Source organism: Coregonus clupeaformis, chromosome 1 (assembly GCF_020615455.1).
Source record: "Coregonus clupeaformis isolate EN_2021a chromosome 1, ASM2061545v1, whole genome shotgun sequence".
Lineage (NCBI taxonomy): Eukaryota > Metazoa > Chordata > Actinopteri > Salmoniformes > Salmonidae > Coregonus > Coregonus clupeaformis.
This window is the reverse complement of record NC_059192.1, coordinates 87,989,266-88,007,870: the sequence shown is the minus strand read 5'-3', so window position 1 is coordinate 88,007,870 and position 18,605 is coordinate 87,989,266. Positions and strand designations below refer to the sequence as shown.

General features: G+C 44.6%; 1 protein-coding gene across 1 annotated transcript in view; it reads right to left on the bottom strand.

The window, feature by feature from the left end:
- The window catches only part of LOC121578210 (integrin alpha-9-like), a 224,420-nt gene that overhangs the window by 98,195 nt on the left and 107,620 nt on the right, over window positions 1–18,605 (bottom strand). Inside the window, exon 15 of the mRNA XM_041892414.1 lies at window positions 15,304–15,464. Within this exon, the coding sequence (XP_041748348.1) occupies window positions 15,304–15,464 (161 nt within the window). The remainder of the gene's footprint in view (window positions 1–15,303; window positions 15,465–18,605) is intronic.

The window sequence follows — 18,605 nt, the reverse complement described above, 5'->3', positions numbered from 1 at the left end:
GTGAGATCTTGCATGGAGCCCCAGGCCGAGGGAGATTGACAGTTATTTTGTGTTTCTTCCATTTGCGAATAATCACACCAACTGTTGTCACCTTCTCACCAAGCTGCTTGGCGATGGTCTTGTAGCCCATTCCAGCCTTGTGTAGGTCTACAATCTTGTCCCTGACATCCTTGGAGAGCTCTTTGGTCTTGGCCATGGTGGAGAGTTTGGAATCTGATTGATTGATTGCTTCTGTGGACAGGTGTCTTTTATACAGGTAACAAGCTGAGATTAGGAGCACTCCCTTTAAGAGTGTGCTCCTAATCTCAGCTCGTTCCTGTATAAAAGACACCTGGGAGCCAGAAATCTTTCTGATTGAGAGGGGGGTCAAATACTTATTTCCCTCATTAAAATGCAAATCAATTTATAACATTTTTGACATGTGTTTTTCTGGATTTTTTTGTTGTTATTCTGTCTCTCACTGTTCAAAAAAACCTACCATTAAAATTATAGACTGATCATTTCTTTGTCAGTGGGCAAACGTACAAAATCAGCAGGGGATCAAATACTTTTTTCCCTCACTGTATTTTTGCTTCCTTCTCTCTCTCTAAGCAGTCTGGTGTGGTTGTGGTTAGGTTGAATTCTCGTATGGTCTGTATTCTAATTGTTTGGGATTCTGAGCTAGCCAAGATGAGCTAGTGATTGATTCTGTACTGATTCTTTGGTTGGATTGGGGTAGTCATTTCTGATTCAGGTTGTGACTGTATAGAACTACACACAGCTAATGTAGAGAACTATATACAACTAATGTAGACAACTGTATACAACTAATGTAGAGAACTGTATACAACTAATGTAGAGAACTGTATACAACTAATGTAGAGAACTATATACAACTAATGTAGACAACTATATACAACTAATGTAGAGAACTGTATACAACTAATGTAGAGAACTATATACAACTAATGTAGACAACTATATACAACTAATGTAGAGAACTGTATACAACTAATGTAGAGAACTATACAGAACTAATGTAGACAACTGTATACAACTAATGTAGAGAACTATATACAACTAATGGATAGAACTGTTTACAACTAATGTAGAGAACTATATACAACTAATGTAGAGAACTACACACAACTAATGTATAGAACTATACAGAACTAATGTAGACAACTGTATACAACTAATGTAGAGAACTATACAGAACTAATGTAGACAACTGTATACAACTAATGTAGAGAACTATATACAACTAATGGATAGAACTGTTTACAACTAATGGATAGAACTGTTTACAACTAATGGATAGAACTGTATACAACTAATGTAGAGAACTATATACAACTAATATAGAGAACTGTATACAACTAATGTAGAGAACTGTATACAACTAATGTAGAAAACTGTATACAACTAATGTATATAACTTTATACAACTAATGTAGAGAACTATACACAACTAATGGAGAGAACCTTATAAAACTAATGTAGAGAACTATATACAACTAATGGATAGAACTATACAGAACTAATGTAGACAACTGTATACAACTAATGTAGAGAACTATATACAACTAATGGATAGAACTGTTTACAACTAATGGATAGAACTGTTTACAACTAATGTAGAGAACTATATACAACTAATGTATATATAACTGTACACAACTAATGTAGACAACTGTATACAACTAATGTAGAGAACTATATACAACTAATGGATAGAACTATACAGAACTAATGTAGACAACTGTATACAACTAATGTAGAGAACTATATACAACTAATGGATAGAACTGTTTACAACTAATGGATAGAACTGTTTACAACTAATGTAGAGAACTATATACAACTAATGTATATATAACTGTACACAACTAATGTATAGAACTGTATACAACTAATGTAGAGAACTATACACAACTAATGTAGAGAACTATACAGAACTAATGGAGAGAACCTTATAAAACTAATGTAGAGAATTGTATACAACTAATGTGGAGAACTGTATAGATCTAATGTAGAAAACTGTATACAACTAATGGATAGAACTGTATACAACTAATGTAGAGAACTATATACAACTAATGTAGAGAACTATACACAACTAATGTTGAGAACTATACAGAACTAATGGAGATAACCTTATAAAACTAATGTAGAGAATTGTACACAACTAATAGATAGAACTGTATACAGTACAACTAATGTATAGAACTGTATACAACTAATGTAGAGAACTATATACAACTAATGTATAGAACTGTATACAACTAATGTAGAGAACTGTATACAACTAATGTAGAGAACTATATACAACTAATGGATAGAACTGTATACAAGTAATCCCCTTCTTATCTTAGCTCACTGGTCACCATAGCAACACCCACCCATAGTCTGCGCTCCAGCAGGTATATCTCACTGGTCATCCCCAAAGCCAACACCTCCTTTGGCCGCCATTCCTTCCAGTTCTCTGCTGCCAATGACTGGAACGAACTGCAAAAATCTCTGAAGCTGGAGACTCTTATCTCCCTCACTAACTTTAAGCGTCAGTCATCAGAGAAGCTTACCGATCACTGCACCTGTAGACAGCCATTCTGAAATTAGCCCACCCAACTACCTCATCCCCATATTGTTATTTATTTTGCTAATTTGCACTGCAGTATCTCTATTTGCACATCATCTTTTGCACGTCTATCATTCCAGTGTTAATTACGAAATTGTAACTATTTTTGCACTATGGCCTATTTATTTATTGCCTTACCTCCATAACTTACTACATTCGCACACACTGTATATATATTTTCTGTTGTATTTTTGACTTTATGTTTTGTTTACCCCATATGTAACTCTGTGTTGTTGTTTTTATCGCACTGCTTTGCTTTATCTTGGCCAGGTCGCAGTTGTAAATGAGAACTTGTTCGAAACTGGCTTACCTGGTTAAATAAAGGTTAAATAAAATAAATAAAAAACTAATGTAGAGAACTATATACAACTAATGTAGAGAACTATACACAACTAATGTATAGAAGTAGTGTGTGTTTCTTCAATCCACCAATAAGCATTACCAGCCTGGCTAGACTAAACAGGCACCTCATGGTTACATGGGCTGGGCCGACACACACTTCATCAAACCGACAAGAAGCCAATTCAAACTCAACATTTCTACACACACAAGATGTAAGTGTGTGTGTGTGTGTGTGATAAAAAGGTGTTAAGAAAATCTAATAAAACATGTATGCACACCTTTGACTACCTAAAAAAGAAAGCTACAGTTGAAGTTGGAAGTTTACAGCTCCCGAGTGGAGCAGTGGTCTAAGGCACTGCATCGCAGTGCTAGCTGTGCTACTAGAGATCCTGGTTCGTATCCAGGCTCTGTCGTAGCCGGCCGCGACCGGGAGACCCATGGGGCGGCGCACAATTGGCCCAGTGTCGTCCAGGGTAGGGGAGGGAATGGCCGGCAGGGATGTAGCTCAGTTGGTAGAGCATGGCGTTTGCAACGCCAGGGTTGTGGGTTCTATTCCCACGGGGGGCCAGTATGAAAAAAATAAAATAAATAATGTATGTACTCACTAACTGTAAGTCGCTCTGGATAAGAGCGTCTGCTAAATGACTAAAATGTAAATGTCATTAAAACTCATTTTTCAACCACTCCACAAATTTCTTGTTAACAAACTATAGTTTTGGCAAGTCGGTTAGGACATCTACTTTGTGCATGACACAAGTAATTTTTCCAACAATTGTTTACAGATAGATTATTTCACTTATAATCCACTGTATCACAATTCCAGTGGGTCAGAAGTTTACATACACTAAGTTGACTGTGCCTTTAAACAGCTTGGAAAATTCCAGAAAATTATGTCATGCTTTAGAAGCTTCTGATAGGCTAATTGACATCCTTTGAGTCAATTGGAGGTGTACCTGTGGATGTATTTCAAGGCCTACCTTCAAACTCAGTGCCTCTTTGCTTGACATCATGGGAAAATCAAAAGAAATCAGCCAAGACCTCAGAAAAAAAATTGTAGACCTCCACAAGTCTGGTTAATCCTTCGGAGCAATTTCCAAATGCCTGAAGGTACCACGTTCATCTGTACAAAAAATTGTACGCAAGTATAAACACCATGGGACCACGCAGCCGTCATACCGCTCAGGAAGGAGACGCGTTCTGTCAAATCAATCCCAGAACAACAGCAAAGGCCCTTGTGAAGATGCTGGAGGAAACAGGTACAAAAGTATATATATCCACAGTAAAACGAGTCCTATATCGACATAACCTGAAAGGCCGCTCAGCAAGGAAGAAGCCACTGCTCCAAAACCGCCATAAAAAAGGCAGACTACGGTTTGCAATTGCACATGGGGACAAAGATCATACTTTTTGGAGAAATGTCCTCTGCTCTGATGAAACAAAAATAGAACTGTTTGGCCATAATGACCATCGTTATGTTTGGAGGAAAAAGGGGGGTCTTGCAAGCCGAAGAACACCATCCCAACCGTGAAGCACGGGGGTGGCAGCATCATGCTGTGAGGGTGCTTTGCTGCAGGAGGGACTGGTACACTTCACAAAATAGATGGCATCATGAGGAAGGAAAATTATGTGGATATATTGAAGCAACATCTCAAGACATCAGTCAGGAAGTTAAAGCTTGGTCGCAAATGGGTCTTCCAAATGTACAATGACCTCAAGCATACTTCCAAAGTTGTGGCAAAATGGCTTAAGAACTGTCACGATCGTCAGATACAGAGGACCAAGGCGCAGCGTTGAAGGCGAACATACTTTTATATTTATTTAGAATGAACACACGAACAAAAACAACAAACGATAACGTGACAGAAGATCCCACCAAAACTGGACCAAGCAGCGTGTCCAGGAGCCATCGCCAGGGGAATCTCTATCGGATCTCCTTTGCCACCTCGACTGGGTCAAGCCGTGTGAGGAGGAGAGAGGCTGGACTTGGAAGCAGAAGGGCGAAAGTCTGGCGAGAGCTATGGAGGCCTGGACCACGGGGAGGAGAGACGCCCAGACATTTTTTAGGGGGGGGCTCACGCCGTGGACGACGGGGCAGCAGGAGGCCGCCAGGTTACGGGAGTCACTGGTCACCAGGGGGAAGGAGGATGTAGAGGCACGGCGAGAGGTACTGGGGTGTGTTGCCAGTCCGGTCCGGCCCGTTCCTGATCCCCGCGTAGGGCCAGTGGTGTGTGTTCCCATTACGGTCCGGCTTGTTCCTGTCCCTCGCACCGAGCCTGTGGTGCGCGTCGCCAGCCCGTTCCGGCCCGCTCCTGCTCCCCGCACCAAGTCAGTGGTGCGCTTCGTCAGCCCGGTCCGGCCCGTTCCTGCTCCCCGCACCAAGCCAGTGGTGCGCTTCGTCAGCCCATGTCCGGCCCATTCCTGCTCCCCACACCAAGCCAGTGGTGTGCGTCGTCAGTCCGGCACAGCCCGTGCTTGTTCCACCGGTGCCTGGTCCACGCCGGAGCTAGAGCAATCCGCTCCACCAGTGTTCAGTCCAGCTCCGGCCAGCAGGGCCAGACCGGACCAGGGGTACTTTGGGGGGTTAGAGAGGGAGTGGGGATCATGCCCGGAGCCGGATCCGCCGCCAAGGCGGAGTGCCCACCCGGTCCCTCCCCTGTGGTGTTTGGTTGGCGCGGTCGGAGTCCGCGCCTTTGGGGGGGGTACTGTCACGCCCTGGCTCTGGGGACGCTTGTATGCAGTGTGTGCTGACGGTGGTCGGGAGAGGTCGGGAGAGGTTGTGTTTTCTCTAGCAGGAGGTAAGCTTGGCTTCTTAAATGGTGTTGAGTAAAGCTTAAACCATGTATTTAGATTGTAGGTAGGTATTGTAGTTAGGTATTATAGGTAGTTTACTCAGGTAGTTATTGTAGGTAATTATTGTAGGTAAGTATTGTATTCGGCGGACCCCGGCGAAGCACGAGGCTAGCTTACCCACTACTTGGACCAACAAAGCTAGCTAGCTAGCTAGCGGGTAGCTACTGGTAACTTTTAGCAACTGTGGTTAGTTGTTTCCAATGTTATTTCACGCTTAAGAGTACCTGTGATTGAGCCAGCTAGCTGCCACCATTCAGCTGTTTTTCTAACCTCATTATCCGAGGCATTAACGTTAGGTGGTTGGTAGCTGCTGTACTTAATTACAGCTACTGATTGCAGTCTGCCAGTTTGGCTTTATACATAGCTTGGGCTTTGTCGAGTAAGGCTTAAACTATGTATTTAGATTGTAGCTAGGTATTATAGGTAGGCATCGTGGGCTGTATATTATTAAGTAGTATAGGTAGGCATCGTGGGCTGTTGTGGGTAGTTGTTGTGTAGTTATTGTAGGTTACTTTTGTATTCGGCGGTGCCGGGTGTAGCACTGAAGCCAGCTAGCTAACTCACCTCCTGGATTAGCTGGCGAGTAGCTATTAGCAACGGTAGCAACTAAAAACAATATCCTTTTAGCCAGCTACATTCGTTCGCAGCGACGCCGTTTTTCAAACAAAGTCAACACAGCAGCCATTTCTAGCTAGCCAACACTACCAGCTGGCTGTACTGTAGTAGCTAAATACAATATCTTTGTGCTAGCTAGCCAACGTTTAATCATTGCTGCGTTATGAAAGAACTAGACACGGACACGAATTATCTGTTTAGTGTGTTCACACACTATTGGTAGTTTATTGTAACCAAGTATTGGTGCTAAACTGTGTGTTATTGGATGCTAGCATGCTAGTTAGCTATGGCGTCATAGTTAGCTAGCTGAATAAAGTAAGTTGAGTCTATTCATTGAAACATTGAACCGCTGTAGTTTACAACAATTCTAATTTCTAAAGTGGAAGTTGGGAGAGTTTTATTCGGGTGGTTCAGTGAAACAATTATAGTTTCTGAGGTGGAAGTTGGGAGAGTTATATTTTTTTGGTGAGGGAGGCCTGCTCTCTCCTTTCCTAGATGTTTAGTTCATTTCATTCCGATCTCCTCTGCATTATTGTAGCCATCTGCTGCAGCCTGTCAACTATGCCTCTGCCTATCCCTGTTCTCTCCTCTCCGCACAGGCTACACAAACGCCTCACACCGCGTGGCTGCTGCCTCTCTAACCTGGTGGTCCCTGCACGCACCACACACCTGGAGTTCCAGGTCTCAGGCAGCCTCTGGAACTGCCGTTCTGCCGCCAACAAGGCTGACTTCATCCCAGCCTATGCTACCCTCCAGTCCCTCCACTTCCTGGCGCTGACGGAAACATGGATTACCACTGAAAACACTGCTACTCCTACTGCTCTCTCCTCGTCTGACCATGTGTTCTCGCATACCCCGAGAGCATCTGGTCAGAGGGGTGGTGGCACAGGAATCCTCATCTCTCCCAAGTGGACATTCTCAATTTTTCCCCTAACCCACCTGTCTATCTCCTCATTTGAATTCCATGCTGTCACAGTCACTAGCCCATTTAAGCTTAATATCCTTGTCATCTATCGCCCTCCAGGTTCCCTTGGAGAGTTCATCAATGAGCTTGACGCCTTGATAAGTTCCTTTCCTGAGGATGGCTCACCCCTCACAGTTTTGGGGGATTTCAACCTCCCTACGTCTACATTTGACTCATTTCTCTCTGCCTCCTTCTTTCCACTTCTCTCCTCTTTTGACCTCACCCTCTCACCGTCCCCCCCTACTCACAAGGCAGGCAATACGCTTGACTTCATCTTTACTAGATGTTGCTCTTCTACTAATCTCACTGCAACTCCCCTCCATGTCTCCGACCACTACTTTGTATCCTTTTCTCTCTCGCTCTCCTCCAACACTACTCACTTTGCCCCTACACAGATGGTAACGCGCCGCCGCAACCTTCGCTCTCTCTCTCCCACTACTCTCTCCTCTTCCATCCTATCATCTCTTCGCTCTGCTCAATCCTTCTCCCTCCAATCTCCTGATTCTGCCTCCTCAACCCTCCTCTCCTCCCTTTCTGCATCCTTTGACTCCCTGTGTCCCCTATCCTCCCGGCCGGCTCGGTCCTCCCCTCCAGCTCCGTGGCTTGATGAATCATTGCGAGCTCACAGAACAGAGCTCCGGGCAGCGGAGCGGAAATGGAAGAAAACTAAACTCCCTGCCGACCTGGCATCTTTTCACTCCCTCCTCTCTACATTTTCTTCATCTGTTTCTGCTGCTAAGGCCACTTTCTACCACTCTAAATTCCAAGCATCTGCCTCTAACCCTAGGAAGCTCTTTGCCACATTCTCCTCACTGCTGAATCCTCCCCCCCCCCCCCCCTCCTCCCTCTCTGTGGATGACTTCGTCAACCACTTTGAAAAGAAGGTTGACGACATCCGATCCTCGTTTGTTAAGTCTAATGACACTGCTGGTCCTGCTCACACTGCCCTACCCTATGCTTTGACTTCTTTCTCCCCTCTCTCTCCAGATAAAATCTTGCGACTAGTGACTGCAGGCCACCCAACAACCTGCCCGCTTGACCCAATCCCCTCCTCTCTTCTCCAGACCATCTCCGGTGACCTTCTCCCCTACCTCACCTCGCTGATCAACTCATCCTTGACCGCTGGCCATGTCCCTTCCGTCTTCAAGAGAGCGAGAGTTGCACCCCTTCTCAAAAAAACAACACTCGATTCCCACTAATGTCAACAACTACAGACCAGTATCCCTTCTTTCTTTTCTTTCCAAAACTATTGAGCGTGCCGTCTTTAGCCAACTCTCTTGCTATCTCTCTCAGAATGACCTTCTTGATCCAAACCAGTCAGGTTTCAGGACTGGTCATTCAACTGAGACTGCTCTTCTCTGTGTCACGGAGGCTCTCCGCACTGCTAAAGCTAACTCTCTCTCCTCTGCTCTTGTCCTTCTAGACCTGTCTGCTGCCTTTCATACTGTGAACCATCAGATCCTCCTCTCCACTCTCTCCGAGCTGGGCATCTCCGGCGCGGCTCACTCCTGGATTGCGTCCTACCTGACCGGTCGCTCCTACCAAGTGGCGTGGCGAGAAGCTGTCTCCGCACCACGTGCTCTCACCACTGCTGTCCCCCAGGGCTCAGTTCTAGGCCCTCTCCTTTTCTCCCTATACACCAAGTCACTTGGCTCTGTCATATCCTCACATGGCCTCTCCTATCATTGCTACGCTGACGATACACAACTAATCTTCTCCTTTCCCCCTTCTGATAACCAGGTGGCGAATCGCATCTCTGCATGTCTGGCCGACATATCAGTATGGATGACGGATCACCACCTCAAGCTGAACCCTGGCAAGACGGAGCTGCTCTTCCTCCCGGGGAAGGACTGCCCGTTCCATGATCTCGCCATCACGGTTGACAACTCCGTTGTGTACTCCTCCCAGAGTGCGAAGAGCCTTGGCGTGACCCTGGACAACACCCTGTCGTTCTCCGCTAACATCAAGGCGGTGACCCGATCCTGCAGGTTCATGCTCTACAACATTCGGAGAGTACGACCCTGCCTTACACAGGAAGCGGCACAGGTCCTAATCCAGGCACTTGTCATCTCCCGTCTGGATTACTGCAACTCGCTGTTGGCTGGGCTCCCTGCCTGTGCCATTAAACCCCTACAACTCATCCAGAATGCCGCAGCCCGTCTGGTGTTCAACCTTCCCAAGTTCTCTCACGTCACCCCCCTCCTCCGCACACTCCACTGGCTTCCAGTTGAAGCTCGCATCCGTTACAAGACCATGGTGCTTGCCTATGGAGCAGTGAGGGGAACGGCACCTCCGTACCTTCAGGCTCTGATCAGTCCCTACACCCAAACGAGGGCATTGCGTTCATCCACCTCTGGCCTGCTGGCTCCCCTTCCTCTGCGGAAGCATAGTTCCCGCTCAGCCCAGTCAAAACTGTTCGCTGCTCTGGCACCCCAATGGTGGAACAAGCTCCCTCACGACGCCAGGACAGCGGAGTCACTCACTACCTTCCGGAGACATTTGAAACCCCACCTCTTTAAGGAATACCTGGGATAGGATGAAGTAATCCTTCTACCCCCCCGCCCCCCCCCCCCAAAAAATAAAAAATAATAATAATAATAATAATAATAATAATATATATTGTAAAGTGGTTAACCCACTGGCTATAGGGTGAATGCACCAATTTGTAAGTCGCTCTGGATAAGAGCGTCTGCTAAATGACTTATATGTTAAATGTAAATGTATGTTGAGCCAGGTTGTGAGTTTTCTTTGTTTGTTCTAGTTTTGTATTTCTATGTTGGCCAGGGTGGCTCCCAATCGGAGACGGCTGTAGCTCGTTGTCTCTGATTGGGAGCCATACTTAGGTAGCCGTTTGGCATTGTTTTATGTGGGAACTTGTTCCAGTATAGGTTTGTGCTAGAACCGAGGACGTCACGTTATCGTTTTTGTTCGTGTGTTCATTCTAAATAATAAAAGTATGTTCGCCTTCAACGTTGCGCCTTGGTCCTCTGTATCCGACGATCGTGACAAGAACAACAAAGTCAAGGTATTGCAGTGGCCATCACAAAGCCCTGACCTCAATCCTATAGAAAATGTGTGGGCAGAACTGAAAAAGCGTATGTGAGCAAGGAGGCCTACAAACCTGACTCAGTTACACCAGCTCTGTCAGGAGGAATGGGCCAAAATTCACCCAACTTATTGTGGGAAGCTTGTGGAAGACTACCCAAAATGTTTGATCCAAGTTAAACAATTTAAAGGCAATGCTACCAAATACTAATTGAGTGTATGTAAACTTCTGACCCACTGGGAATGTGATGAAAGAAATAAAAGCTGAAATAAATCATTCTCTCTACTATTATTCTGACATTTCACGTTCTTAAAATAAAGTGGTGATCCTAACTGACCTAAGACAGGGAATCTTTACTAGGATTAAATGTCAGGAATTGTGAAAAACTGAGTTAAAATGTATTTGGCTAAGGTGTATGTAAACTTCCAACTTCAACTGTAAATACCAGAGGTTATACTATATTATTATAATATTGGAAGTTCTAAAAAAATCTGTCACACCTTTGAATACTATATAACTCCACAAAGCAGACCAAGTGTTCCTCTGATCTCTGGTTAATCAAACTATTTTACATTGCCAATGCTTTTAAACAAATTCCCTCACAAGGTCAAATTCAATTATATTCTATTGTATTTTACTACACAGCTCAACTCTATCGTGACATGTGGTTCTGGCCTGATGAATCCCACTCTCAGCTTTACTGGAAGAGCATTAATCCCTCCTAGTACATTACAGCACACCAAGCCAGAGAGATGCCAGTTAATCCCTCCTAGTACATTACAGCACACCGAGCCAGAGAGATGCCAGTTAGTTACGTACGTGGCACGCACCAGTATTCAAAGAGGAGGGGGGGCAGAGAGATCCATGCAAATTGCAATGATTAAAATGTAGTTTAAGTCAGAGCTCTAGGCTATGCTATCTGACAATAGTGACAAAGGTCTACTACTGTGACCGACAGCTTGGAAATTAAATAACAGAAATGTGCATGGCTCAACAGTGAGTGTGCGGAGGGCTCAGTCTCCAGTTTAAGTCACATATCTTCCTGCACCTTAGCTACTTATCTACAGTGGGGAGAACAAGTATTTGATACACTGCCGATTTTGCAGGTTGTCTTACTTACAATGCATGTAGAGGTCTGTAATATTTATCATAGGTACATTTCAACTGTGAGAGACGGAATCTAAAACAAAAATCCAGAAAATCATATTGTATGATTTTTAAGTAATTAATTTGCATTTTATTGCATGACATAAGTATTTGATACATCAGAAAAGCAGAACTTAATATTTGGCACAGAAACCTTTGTTTCCAATTACAGAGATCATACGTTTCCTGTAGGTCTTGACCAGGTTTGCACACACTGCAGCAGGGATTTTGGCCCACTCCTCCATACAGACCTTCTCCAGATCCTTCAGGTTTCGGGGCTGTCGCTGGACAATACGGACTTTCAGCTCCCTCCAAAGATTTTCTATTGGGTTCAGGTCTGGAGACTGGCTAGGCCACTCCAGGACCTTGAGATGCTTCTTACGGAGCCACTCCTTAGTTGCCCTGGCTGTGTGTTTCGGGTCGTTGTCATGCTGGAAGACCCAGCCACGACCCATCTTCAATGCTCTTACTGAGGGAAGGAGGTTGTTGGCCAAGATCTCGCGATACATGGCCCCATCCATCCTCCCCTCAATACGGTGCAGTCGTCCTGTCCCCTTTGCAGAAAAGCATCCCCAAAGAATGATGTTTCCACCTCCATGCTTCACGGTTGGGATGGTCTTCTTGGGGTTGTACTCATCCTTCTTCTTCCTCCAAACACGGCGAGTGGAGTTTAGACCAAAAAGCTCTATTTTTGTCTCATCAGACCACATGACCTTCTCCCATTCCTCCTCTGGATCATCCAGTTGGTCATTGGCAAACTTCAGATGGGCCTGGACATGCGCTGGCTTGAGCAGGGGGACCTTGCGTGCGCTGCAGGATTTTAATCCATGACGGCGTAGTGTGTTACTAATGGTTTTCTTTGAGACTGTGGTCCCAGCTCTCTTCAGGTCATTGACCAGGTCCTGCCCGTGTAGTTCTGGGCTGATCCCTCACCTTCTTCATGATCATTGATGCCCCACGAGGTGAGATCTTGCATGGAGCCCCAGACCGAGGGTGATTGACCGTCATCTTGAACTTCTTCCATTTTCTAATAATTGCGCCAACAGTTGTTGCCTTCTCACCAAGCTGCTTGCCTATTGTCCTGTAGCCCATCCCAGCCTTGTGCAGGTCTACAATTTTATCCCTGATGTCCTTACACAGCTCTCTGGTCTTGGCCATTGTGGAGAGGTTGGAGTCTGTTTGATTGAGTGTGTGGACAGGTGTCTTTTATACAGGTAACAAGTTCAAACAGGTGCAGTTAATACAGTGGAAAACAGGAGGGCTTCTTAAAGAAAAACTAACAGGTCTGTGAGAGCCGGAATTCTTACTGGTTGGTAGGTGATCAAATACTTATGTCATGCAATAAAATGCAAATGAATTACTTAAAAATCATACAATGTGATTTTCTGGATTTTTGTTTTAGATTCCGTCTCTCACAGTTGAAGTAAATAAATAAATAAATAAATTGGTCATTTAGCAGACGCTCTTATCCAGAGCGACTTACAGGAGCAATTAGGGTTAAGTGCCTTGCTCAAGGGCACATCGACAGATTTTTCACCTAGTCGGCTCGGGGATTAGAACCAGCGACCTTTCGGTTACTGGTACAACGCTCTTAACCACTAAGTAGGAAAATGCTTTGTAAGTAGGAAAACCTGCAAAATCGGCAGTGTATCAAATACTTGTTCTCCCCACTGTATGTGGTCTGTGAAATAGAGTTACTCTACCACCTACTGTTTCTACCCATTTGGCGATGATAGCACAGTCAGAAAGTAAACAGTGTTGTTTTAACTGTTATGACTGCCTGTATGTCACCTTTGCCCTGACCCAGCAAGCTGCAGTCAAATACTACTCAACCAGACAACTGTTGAACCTTCACACGCATGCACACACACGTATAGCCAATATATACTATAGCCAATGTTCCCTCTAAGCTGCGCACAGCTCCCCTCCGACTGCCACGCTGAAGAAATATCAGCCCTCGCAGAGAAGCACGAGATTGAACTTCACTCAACTTTCTAGAGTTTTCCGCTTCAGTTAACACTATCAACGTTTCGCTCTACTGTGGGAATTGTGCTTGAATCAACGCAATATTAGCCACTTTCAATGTAACATACCGAAACAAAACAAACTATGCAAGACTTAGTACGCAAAATTAACTGTGCAAGAGATTTTCTTGTAGGCAGAGCACATTGGAGTAGGATTCTATTGCATTGACAGCCACGGCTCAGGCCCTTACTCTACACAAGCTGGTGCACCTTAACCAATCAGAGCTGCAGTAGGCCGATATGCAAATAGACCATTGCATATATAGATCTGTGCCATTCACTTTGAACTGGACTGTGTTTACAGCATGAGCGGTCGTGAGTAGATGCGCTTGAGATCAAAGCAAGAGCTGCATGTAGCCACCTGTGCACATTTGTTCATATTCTTTGCTAGTTAGTTAGTTATTAGCCCAGTTATAGCTAATTTCTAGTCAACAGTGGGGGAGTGGTTGCTTCCTACAAGAGCATTTCTAGCCATCTTTGAAAATCGAGTCAGGTAAATAGCTTTTAAAATGTCTTAAAGGGGCATTGTTGTATTTTGAGACATTCTTGAATAAGCTAAGTAGCCAATAAGCAGAGGGTAGCATAATTTGTCTGATTCTCTGTAATAATGGTATGGGAATAATAATGAATTGTATTTTGTAAAGTGGTTTCTTGCATCAAAAAACACATTTTCAGTCACCTCCTTGTCTGAAGGACAAGTGGATAAACAGGTTAATGTCAAGCCCTGCATATATTTTTCAAATGTCTCATAGAATGTAGACCTACATTGAACTGCTACTGTAGGCTGAATGATATAATGTTATGGGATGCATTTTTCTACATTGTTATTGATGGTAGGCCTACTTGGCCACTGTTATAACTGTAAGTTAAAGTGGGTTCAGCCTCAGTGTTCACAGTAAACGCGCGCCGGAAGTTGCACGGAAATTCACAACGTTGAAGTTTGAGCTCAGCAGACATGAAATTTGCTCAGTGCTGAAAAAAAATTAGAGGGAACAATGACAATAGCAAATATAGATTATAGCCAATATATATTATAGACAATATATATTATAGCCAATATGATTTGCCTTTGTTTTGTTTGCCTTGGCTACAATTTTCAACATTGTTTTGAGACTGTCCAAACTATTTAGACTGAACAGAAGTTGCTACCGGAGATGCTATGGAGATTGAACGTTGCTTCAGAACATCAAAACAAACAGCTTGACAAACAACACTGCTTGAATAACCCAGTTACCATGAGAAAGAGAGATCAGCTGAGGACATGGACACATTAGCTCCAACTGAACCAGCTCACTGGGACTGGGACCCATAGGGCAACATTAGAGCACATTACATCTTAATGACATCATATCTAGTTGTAAACATGTTTTCTGGATGAGAAGACATCATACCTTAACCTGGTTGCACACAACACAGTCTGGTGTGTGAGACTACAACCCACTGGTCTCTGTTGGTCATCCAGATGAAGATGTATTTTTGACGTTAAACAAACTTCCGTATACAGCCAGTATACAACCTGAACATGACTTCATGACAAAAAATATCATAATCATCGCAACCAGTTTTGACCGCTGGGGACACTCTGCTCATATGACTGAGGAAAAGGGACCTATCTTATGTGATCCCTGCAGGAATTGAACCCACAACCTTGGCATTGCTAACCACATGTCCACATACTGTATGACTGCTAGGGACTCACCTTAACATATGCAGTGTACTGTTGGCAGTCCTCTCTGTTGATGTCCAGACTGAGCTCGTTGCTCACAGAGCTGATCTGGGCTCCGTTCTGAATAAAGTACACTCTGGAAGACTGGGTCCTCTGCCTCTTATCCACATCAGCTGTCAGGTTATACAGCAACTCTGGGGAGAGACAGAGAGAGACCAGATGTCAGGTTATACAGCAACTCTGGGGAGAGACAGAGAGAGACCAGATGTCAGGTTATACAGCAACTCTGGGGAGAGACAGAGAGAGACCAGATGTCAGGTTATACATCAACTCTGGGGAGAGACAGAGAGAGACCAGATGTCAGGTTATACAGCAACTCTGGGGAGAGACAGAGAGAGACCAGATGTCAGGTTATACAGCAACTCTGGGGAGAGACAGAGAGAGACCAGATGTCAGGTTATACAGCAACTCTGGGGAGAGACTACTTCATAGATCTATTTTGAAAACACAAATCATAAACATGAGGTCAAACATTACATGTTTTATCCAGACCTTTTAAGGAGTTAGCTAGAGGCATTTTTTTTGACAATTAGTTTTTAAAATTGATTTTCTACTTCACAAACAACACAAAAACAAAACATTATCCAAGGTGATCAACACACATTGAGTATACAAAACATTATGAACACCTGCTCTTTCCATGTCATAGACTGACCAGGTGAATCCAGGTGAAAGCTATGATCCTTTATTGATGTCACTTGTTAAATCCACTTCAATCAGTGCAGTGTGCACTGGGGAAAAGTGTCCTCCATTCGCTATTTAAGTGCATAGATGACATGTATTTTTTCCCGCTGACCCTGTTTCGAGAGAGGTGCATGATAATGGTCCATTCTAAATCGAAACAAATGTCACACATATATTATTTAGTATATGTAAAGACAAGATTAGATCAAGAATAGTCTGATGGGTGACAATATTAGCCTATCACTTGTGAATTCTATATTATCACTTGTGAATGATGCCCAGCGTAAGGCAAGAAACAATGCAGTTTTTTTGTGACTTTTTCTAATCATAGTCACACACCTCATGTAGCCTAGCCCATAGGCCTATATGTTTTAATAAGGTTTGTATCACAACTAAAGTGGCCAAATAACTTCTTAAAATGAAGCACATTAATCCGCTTTACAAGGGGTGTAGAGCCTAACTGACATAAGCAGCATGTGAGTTTCAAGTTTGGGAAAAAATAATTTACCATAAAAATGCACCTTTATAATAAAAGCATTACACGCATAATTGCATTTGCGGTCACTTTTGATAATGGTGTTTTCAGCTAATGGAACATTTGTGATTGTAACCTACTGCCATGTGCTCATTGCTGCGCTTATAATGTAAAGGAATAGCCTAATAGTTTATCAACATTTTAAGCTAAAGGTTCTGATCTGTTGCGTCAGGCTCATTGCATAAGAAAGGTTGTTTGATGCTAGTGGTTGTATTAATTTGGGATCTATCACATCCCACAACTGTCCCAGACTATGTTTGGAATATTTATTTCTTGCACAGAATAGAATAGGTCAACTTTTGTACTATGGGGGATAGTAGATTGACATAGGCTAGTGCTTTTTCTGTTCGTTAGGCCTACTCATCTTGTTGGCTGACGAAAAGTAAATGTGGACAGTTCTTCCAATATCTTCAATATGCACCTCGGAATTGGATTAGGATGCGCGCAGCTGTGTCCCCAATGTGTCGGTCTTCACTTGTAGCCTGTGAGAAAGTCCCGATCACGTGACGGAGAGCCATGTGAGTGAGAGGTGCTTCGGAGCCCGCAGCACTCCGGGCCAAGGGCACAACGGCCACTGGCCGCAAAAGGCATGGATCCTCTTTTTTTATAACTAACCCAAGATAAGCCACGGCCTGTCATTTCCAATGGGAGCAAATTAATCATAGTGGAAAGAACAAGAAAAGAGATGGGCAGAGCCAAGCACGAGCTAGCGAGATCCTATTGGCGCGTTCTAGCATGTTTTCTCAGTGTAAATCTGGTGATTGTAGTCCCCTGTAGCTCAGTTGGTAGAGCATGGTGCTTGCAACGCCAGGGTTGTGGGTTCGTTTCCCATAGGGGGCCAGTATGAAAAATGTATGCACTCACTAACTGTAAGTCACTCTGGATAAGAGCATCTGCTAAATGACTCAAATGTAAATGTAAATTAAACATCTGGCTCATTGTTCTATACATCCGTCAACAAGGACCCCACCAGAACAGTCAACCAGGACCACGCCAGAACAGTCAACCAGGACCACGCCAGAACAGTCAACCAGGACCACGCCAGAACAGTTAACCAGGACCACACCAGAACAGTCAAACAGGACCACGCCAGAACAGTCAACCAAGACCACGCCAGAACAGTCAACCAGGATCACGCCAGAACAGTCAACCAAGATCACGCCAGAACAGTCAACCAGGACCACGCCAGAATAAGTCAACCAGGACCACGCCAGAACAGTCAACCAGGACCACGCCAGAACAGTCAACCAGGACCACGCCAGAACAGTTAACCAGGACCACGCCAGAACAGTTAACCAGGACCACGCCAGAACAGTCAACCAGGACCACGCCAGAACAGTCAACCAGGACCACACCAGAACAGTCAACCAGGACCACGCCAGAACAGTCAACCAGGACCATGCCAGAACAGTCAACCAGGACCACGCCAGAACAGTCAACCAGGACCACGCCAGAACAGTTAACCAAGATCATGCCAGAACAGTCAACCAAGATCACGCCAGAACAGTCAACCAGGACCACGCCAGAACAGTCAACCAAGACCACGCCAGAACAGTCAACCAGGACCACGCCAGAACAGTCAACCAGGACCACGCCAGAACAGTCAACCAGGACCACGCCAGAACAGTTAACCAGGACCACGCCAGAACAGTTAACCAGGACCACGCCAGAACAGTCAACCAGGACCACGCCAGAACAGTCAACCAGGACCACACCAGAACAGTCAACCAGGACCACGCCAGAACAGTCAACCAGGACCATGCCAGAACAGTCAACCAGGACCACGCCAGAACAGTCAACCAGGACCACGCCAGAACAGTTAACCAAGATCATGCCAGAACAGTCAACCAAGATCACGCCAGAACAGTCAACCAGGACCACGCCAGAACAGTCAACCAAGACCACGCCAGAACAGTCAACCAGGACCACGCCAGAACAGTCAACCAGGACCACGCCAGAACAGTCAACCAGGACCACGCCAGAACAGTCAACCAGGACCACGCCAGAACAGTCAACCAGGACCACGCCAGAACAGTCAACCAGGACCACGCCAGAA